Source organism: Belonocnema kinseyi, chromosome 6, assembly GCF_010883055.1.
Source record: "Belonocnema kinseyi isolate 2016_QV_RU_SX_M_011 chromosome 6, B_treatae_v1, whole genome shotgun sequence".
NCBI classification, from domain to species: Eukaryota; Metazoa; Arthropoda; class Insecta; order Hymenoptera; family Cynipidae; genus Belonocnema; species Belonocnema kinseyi.
This window is the reverse complement of record NC_046662.1, coordinates 46,960,665-46,968,876: the sequence shown is the minus strand read 5'-3', so window position 1 is coordinate 46,968,876 and position 8,212 is coordinate 46,960,665. Positions and strand designations below refer to the sequence as shown.

At 25.5% G+C, this 8,212-nt stretch overlaps 1 protein-coding gene across 1 annotated transcript in view; it reads left to right on the top strand.

Annotated features, from left to right (window-relative positions):
• Positions 1-3,898: 3,898 nt before the first annotated feature.
• Positions 3,899-8,212, top strand: part of LOC117174828 (putative odorant-binding protein A10) — a 5,210-nt gene continuing 896 nt past the window's right edge. Inside the window, exon 1 of the mRNA XM_033364205.1 lies at positions 3,899-4,126. Within this exon, the coding sequence (XP_033220096.1) occupies positions 3,913-4,126 (214 nt within the window). The 5' untranslated portion in view covers positions 3,899-3,912. The remainder of the gene's footprint in view (positions 4,127-8,212) is intronic.

The following is an 8,212-nucleotide window of genomic DNA, read 5'->3' as shown; positions in this document are numbered from 1 at the left end:
CAATGTTTGATAACATTTCATTAGATCTAACATTAAGACTGCATTGAAGAAAAGCTAATACAAAATAAAACTCTAACTGAAATAACGAAAAATGATCTTTTATTTGCTACTAGAACTGTTTTCAATAACATGATTTTCTCTTTTAATGAAAAATATTATAAACAATTTAATGGTTGTCCTGAGACTTCACCATTGTCTCCTATAGTTACAATTTGGTTTAAGAATACGTGGAAACAAGAGCTTTGAAAAAATAGTTTTTTAAACTTATTTTATATGAAAGGTATGTGGATATTTTAGCTATTGTTCCTATAAAAAAATTGACGATTTCATTAATACTTTTAACAGTTTAGGAAATTCTATACAGTTTACATTTGAACGTAAACATAACAATTCAATAAATTACCTCGATTTAACAATTATAAAAACAACTGAAAGTAAGTTAATTACCAATTGTGTTTAAAAAGCTTCATGGGCAGGTAGATATAATAATTTTAATTCCCATTAATTATATTGTCAAAAGGTCGGCCTAATAAAAGGTTTATTGTATAGATGCATTAAATTAAGTGATATTAGATTCAGGAAAGAGAATTTGGAGTAAGAAAAATAAATGAGTTGACACGCACCAAAAATCGGATGTAAAAGTTACGTTACCATATGTTCAAGAACTCTTTAAAAGGTGGAGAAGATCGTTAAAAAATGCAACAACTATTTTTATTTTGGTAATCAAAACACTCTTCAAAAAGTTTTACTTATTCAAAAATATATTGATAGTATCGAAAATTTGTCTGGAATTGTATATCTCATTAAATGTAATTTTTGTGAAAAAGTTTATATTAGTGAAACAGGTAGAAGATTAAAAACTACGGTTTCGGAACATAAAAGAGATTGTAGAGTTGAAAATTTTAATACAGCTCTTTTACAACATTGTTGGAACTTAAACCATTATTTTGATATTGATATTAACAATATTAAAATTCTTGCTGGAGAAAAAAATACATATAAAAGATGCAAAATAGAATCCATTTGTCAAAACCAATATCACAATATTGCGATTAACTTATAGGCAAAACTTATGAATCTCAACAAAATATTTTAAAGTACTATGAAATAAACAAAACCAAGTTAAAATTCCAGTTACTCTGGCCTCTCCAATTTTTATGATGCTTTTATACAATATTTTTTTTTGTATTATTTAATTTAATTTGGTGACACATATCCGTACTATTTTAAAGACTGTCTCTCAACTATTACATATAAGAAACGATCGTTACTTTTACATTAATCATTTAGATTCTCTGACCGTAAGACAAACAAAAAATTCTTACTCATATTTTCATTGACGGTCGAAGAAACGATTGATTTGATTCTTATTAAATCTACTGATTTATTAAGAGATTTGACTTCATGACTTTGTCAACATTAATTTATAAATAGACAAGACAGTCTGACGTATTATACATCAATCACTGATATTATCGTAAGTGCAATTTCATACATTTAAAGCAAAAAATGTTAACTTTTTGCTCTATTAGAAAATTTTACGTTTAATTAGTCTTAAATGTCCATCTTTTACCAAACATTATGCTCATGCAAAATATTTCAGAAACTGTAGATACGAATTTTGAATTTGGGACGGCACAAGTTCGAAAAAAGCATATTTTTTGGACAAAAAACGACTGACAGTGCAATTCATAACGGATTTTGAATTTTTCTTTTTAGAATTGACCATAAGGCTCCCAGCTATAACATTTAGCTGTGCAATTTTTATTTCGGCTCAACAGAAATTTGTCATTTAACAAACAAACTTACAACTTTTTGTTGCTAAACTTTTCCATGATACCATTTCTTCTAAGACTTTGAAATTCATTTAAAAAGGTCATAAATCAATGTAAAAATTAACTACAAATAATTTATTAGTGGGTTAGAGTAAGAACACATTTTCTATAATGTTATAAACAAATTAATTAACAAAAGTACTTTTTTCGTGATTTGCAATGGTTAGCTAATTTTGACCCATAGATTTTGTATGAAGTTCCTCAGATAATGATATGCGCTTACATAAAAATGAGAATAGCTAATAATTTCCAATTATTTACAAAATTTTTATAAACAAATGCACATTTTAACCATTTATTTAGGAATAGGTTTAATTTTTTGGAATCAATGCGAAATTTCTTGAAAAATAATCTTTACTGTCATATTTTTTATAGTGACCTGATATTTCACAGCAAAGATTTTTTGCCGAAAATCGACAAAAATTCTTCATGAATCGTAAAATTTTTGTTTTTTAATGCTTGGAAATACTTCTGGTAGAAGTTCACAGGGTGCAAACTCAGTTTTATTTACACATAAGTTTTTGGTTCAAGCTTCAACGCATTATTCATAGAAAAAATATATGTAATTACATAAAAACAACGTAAACTCAAAATGCATGCATCCATGTTCCTGTAAAGCCCACATCTATAAACTTCAAAACCAAAAAATACTGACCCAAAATCAATTTGATTTAAAACAAACCTATTCATGAAAAAATTGTCAAAATGTGTATTTGTTTATGAAAATCGTATAATAAATAATCACATTATGTCACTATTAAAAATATGATAGCATAGGTTCTTTTGCAAGATGTCTCAAATTGATTCCGCAAAAAAATTAAGCCTATTAATAAAAAATAGTCAAAATGCGTATTTGTTTTTTAGAATTGTTTGAATAATTAACATTTTTTGTCACTATAAAAAATATGATAGCAAGGAGTCTTGGGAAAAACATTTTGAGTTGATTCCGCAAAAAAATTAAGCATTTTTATCATAAAATGGTCAAAATGTGCATTTGTTTATAAAAATTGTTTAAACAATTAACATTTCTTGTTAACATTTTTTGATTACTATGGAATAGAGTCAATTATTTGAATTCCCTGAATGAGCACTTAAAAATTGAAATTGGACTACACAGGATTACTCGCATCAGTTGGGATAACCGAGTGGTCCAGCGGATTATCTGAGTTGTTTCCTCTTTGAAGGGAACTCACAAATTTTTTTATGTGTAAAGACTATTTTGTAGTTTGTATTATTCATTGTTTAGATTATACGCCCAACTAACACCTTTATGCAATAAGTTTATTTTCTGAGTCGAAATCATGTCAAAGTTAAGTATCAAATCGTCATATGGTGGAGATTGTAGTTCTAACGTCAGTCCCACCAAAAACTTCAGTTAATAAGGAAGGGTTGGGAGAGGGGGGGGGGGGGAAGTAGAACTGGAACCGAGAGAGTCGTCTTGGGTTTGTGTTTTTGTTTTCATGCTGAGAAGGTCACCAGCCTTCAAGCAGCGTTGTGATATATGGAAGTTAGTATCTGGCCGTCTTCTCAGACCGTCACCAAAGACTTATATATATATTATCGTTATTTAAAATATCATTAATAAGAGTGTAACTTTATAATGTCGTATCGCATTAATCCCTGTCGACCTTAGATGTTAATTTTTAAACCGATCAGAAAATATTGACATGAGGATATAAACTCTTAACTCTTTGGGTAGTTAAAACTTGAATAAGAAGTATTTTGTATAATAATTTCTTGCATATCATTGAAAATTCAAGACTAAAAACTCTTTTTGCCATATTCTGTTCGACTCTCTTTACATATTTACAAACTGTGGATATCGTTTATCTATGCAAATTATAAACTTGATTGCTTTATTCATTTACTTTCAAGTTACTGCTTACAATGTTGCATAGAAGTTTTCCGCAAATCATCGGTAATGTTTATTTTTAAGTTTTTAGATACTGACTTCGCAAATCATTTTGAAAAACTAATTACGTAATTTATTTTCATTGAGGAAAGGGACTATATAAAGTTGAAGAAAAATACGAGTTTAGACAGTTTCACCATCTGTGACACAAATATCGTTTTGACAATGTTTAAGATTGCTTCTCTTTCGTTTGTGCTAATTCCGTTTATTTTTTGTTTTGTGGCGACTGAAGAAATAGAAAAAGAAGAAATGATTTCTGATAAGTACGATGATCTCGATTTTCAGACGATCCTGGAAAATCCAAGATTAAGGGATCAATATTATAATTGTTTCATGGAACTTGGGCCGTGTTCAACTCCAGACAAAAAATTCTTCAAGGGTATGTTAATTACATTATAAAATTATTAATGATATTACTCTCACAAAAAAATTATAGGACTTTGCTGTAATTCTAGAAAAATCATTATTGCGCAAAATGATTATAGGATAATTGGTAGTAAAATGAATCATAAAAATTTCTTGAAGGTAACCAATTCTTTAAAACAAGCATGGTGCCATTTTAGATTAATTCTCGAACCATCCCGAAATTATTAAAAATAAAATGTCCAAAATTTTGATGTACAAAATGTAATTAGCGGATTCTTGATGATTTAGAAAATAAAAAAGCTTTTTAAGAATTTTAAAAGGTTTTAAGGTGATAACAAAAATTTTAAAACTCCTTGGAAATATATACTGATTTTTCTTTTCAAAAATAAATTTTAAGAGGAAATTGACGAAGACTTTAAAATATTTTAAATTATTTTATAAAATTTCTTTAAAAAATGGGGAAGAGTTTCAAGCAAAATCTTGCAATTAGCAAGATCACCAAGATTTATAAAAAACTGAACTAAGTTTAAGACATTTCGAAATTTTAAAAAGATACAAAATTAATTTTAAATAAGAAAATATTTTAAAAAAGCATTTGAAAATGTACATTCTTTGTTATTTGTAAATTAAAATTTTGAAGCTTCTTAAGGATTTTGAAAAGATTCTCGATAATTAAATAATGATTTTAAAATTCATGGGAAAATTTGAACTGATTTTTTATATTGAAAAATTAATTTCGAGAGAATATTAAAAAATATTTTACAAGTATACAGAAGATTTTAAAAGATTACTAAAGATTTCTAAAGTCGTCATAACTAATTCTGGAAATAATTAGAAATTCTGGGAATAGTTAAAAAAATAATTTGAAAGTTGAAAATATTTCAAGATTTTTTTAGCAAACTGTACATTTCTGAAGATTTTGAAAAACATGTCGAAGATTTACAAAAATTTTAAAGGCTTTGAAATTATAAAAAATTCTTAAAACTATTGAGAAAATGTGAACTGAATTTTCTTTTTGAAAATAAATTTTTAGAGAAAATTGACAATGATTTTAAAATATTAAAAATTATTTTTTTAAATTTCGAAGAAAAGTGGTAAAGGTTTTAAAACAAAAGCTTTCAATGAGCATAATTACAACATTTTATAAAAAATTTGAAAATAAATGTAAAAGGCTTCACGATAATAAAAAAAAGTCCCCAGAATTCATGGAATAATTTAAACTGATTTTGTATAATGAAAAATTAATTTGAAGATAATATTCGTACCATTTTTAACATTTGAAAAGATTTCTAAAAATTTTTAAACAGAATGAGCAAGATTTGAAGGCAAATATTTTATTTATTAAGAATTTTAACAAAAGTCTGGGACAAATTAAAAGAATTTTAAAAGATATTCAGAAGGATTAAAAGTTTTGACAATGGTTAGAACATCTTTAAGTTTAAAAACTATTCCTAACTCGAATTTTTCCTAACATTTGTAAAAATCCTGAAAAATAGAAAATTATACTTTTTCGACATATCTGAAAGTTTAACAAAAATTTGAGAATTTTCTCAATTTTCTCTCTTTCTAGACTAAAAATAAATCTGTTTTTGTTGAGGATTCCACAATATTGTAAAAAATTTATGTTTCCCGGTAATAATACAACTGATTGAATATAAATCTTTTTTGGACAAGGATTCAACTATTTTTTTAAAATTCATGTTTTTAATCAAACATTTATAATATTAGTAAAAAATCATTTGTTTGGTTGACAAATTCAAATTTAAAAAGATTTCTACCAATATTACCTAACATTTTGCAAAATCTGGTAAAATAACAAAATATTATACTTCTTCGACATATCTAAAAATCTTCAAAAATCTTTTTCAAAATTTGTCAATAATCTTACAAGGGTGAATTTTTTTCCTAGGTGAAAAACTTATTTTTGTTATGAATCTGTATTGGCTAAAAATTCCTCTATTTTGTTGCAAATTCGTTCTTTGGTTTAAAAATTCTACTAATTGAAAATTAATCTTTTTTGATTGAGGATTCAGATACTTTGTTAAAAATTCATTATTTTACTAATCATCCATTATTTTAATTAAAAATTTGGAATCCAACTTATTCAACGTTAATTAAAAGATTATTTTACTACAAAAAAAGTAATTTGCAAAACAATGGATACATTTTCAAATAAAAATATGAATTTTCACCTAAAATTATGAATATTTAACTAAAATAGTTAAAGTTTATGACCAAAAAATTAACTTCTATCAAAAAAGATGAATTTTCAATAAAATACACGGATTTCCAATAAAAAATAAAAAAATGTTTAGCCAAGCAAAAGTAATTTTGAAAGCAATAGTTACATTTTCAAATGAAATGATACATTTTCAAATGAAATGATACATTTTTAAATAAAATGGTGAAACTTTAAATGGCATAGTTAAATTTGAAATCAAAAGTTAGAAAAAATTTCTATATACAAAATTTCCACAACAAAAATTTCAAGAAAAAAATTATTGTTTTAACTGGAATAGTAAAATTTTCGCTAAAAGAAATTGATTTTCAGCTCAAGAAAAAAGATAAATTTTGAACCAAAAAATGAATAGTCAACTTTGCAGTTTAAAAAATTAATTTTAAATTAAATAAACCAATTTTTTACTCAAATTATGAAGAGTTTAGTTGATAAAGTTACGTTTTCATTAAAAAAAATTAATTTCTAAATAATAATATTAATTTTTTAAAATAAGAAAAATTTGAGAAAAATAGTTCAAGTTTCAACTAGAAGAGTGAAATGTTCAGTAAAGAAAATTAATGTTCAACCAAAAAAAAAACAACAAATTTGTATCAAAATATCTCATTTTGCAACCAGGGAGATGAATTTTTTACTAAAATTATGAATCTTCAGCCCACAAAAGTAATCAATTAAAAAAAAACTAATATTCAACAATATAGTTAGTTAAAGTAATACTAATCTACTTTTACAAATCAAGCATCATTATTATTACATTTTAGATTTCAATTTTGTGTAATATTTAAATTTAATACTAAAATTTTTAGTGTGAAGGCGTTTTTATTTCTCAGAATTGCTTTTCTTTTATCTACAGAATTAAATATATTTTTACATTTAGAAATAGGTATAGGCCTAAAATGTAATAGTGGTTAACTCTTGGATCCATTCTTTCAAGTTATTGGAAGAATTATTATTAAAAAGCGAAGAAAAGCCATGCTTATAGAACACTTCTATAAGCCATGTTTATAGAAAGCTTTTATAAGCAATGCTTATAGAAACTTTCTGTAAGTCTTTTTTATAGAAAACTCGAATCAGGTTGAAATACTCGAACTTAATTCCACGTTGATAAATAGTCCATTTGCAAATCCTATGAAAATGTATTTTTTATATATTTAAATATTTAAAAAATATAAAAATACTTTTTATAAACAGATTTTTTATAAACATAAGAAATTTTGCAACATACGTTGAAATTTAATATATTTGTTGAAATTCTTCGGAATCTTTTAAAATAACTTATAATGTTAAAAATCTAATAAAATTTGTTTCATTAATTCTTTTTCCTTGAAAGTCATTGCAGAAATTTCTAATAATAAAATGCAATTTATTCTCTAAAGTTCTTGAGAAATTAGTCGAAATCTTTGGAGATTCCATACAACCCTTTATATCTTGCAGAATTCCTTCGCTTTGCAATCATTTAAACTTATTACGTAAAGATCCCTAAAAATCCGCTTGAATCACTTACAATTTTTAAAATCTCCTAAAATATTTGAAATACCTGGAGATCCTATAAAGTTCTTTAAATTTCGTGAAATTTTCGGAAATACTTAAAAATACTTGATAACACAGCCACACAAAAAAAAGTGTGCGGATCTGGTTACAAGACACACGTATTCCTATGGCTGTGTAATTATATACTTCTAGAACATTTTTTTCTTCAACATAAGAAATTAGAGATAGATCTTTCCGATTACAAAAATGTTTGAATGATGAGTGATGTACGATAATTTATTTGAAATCAGTATGTTATGAGACTATAGGGCCGCCTGAAAAATCTCGTCTAGCGCCAATTTTGAAAATGGTTAGGCCTGGGCTAAAGTATTA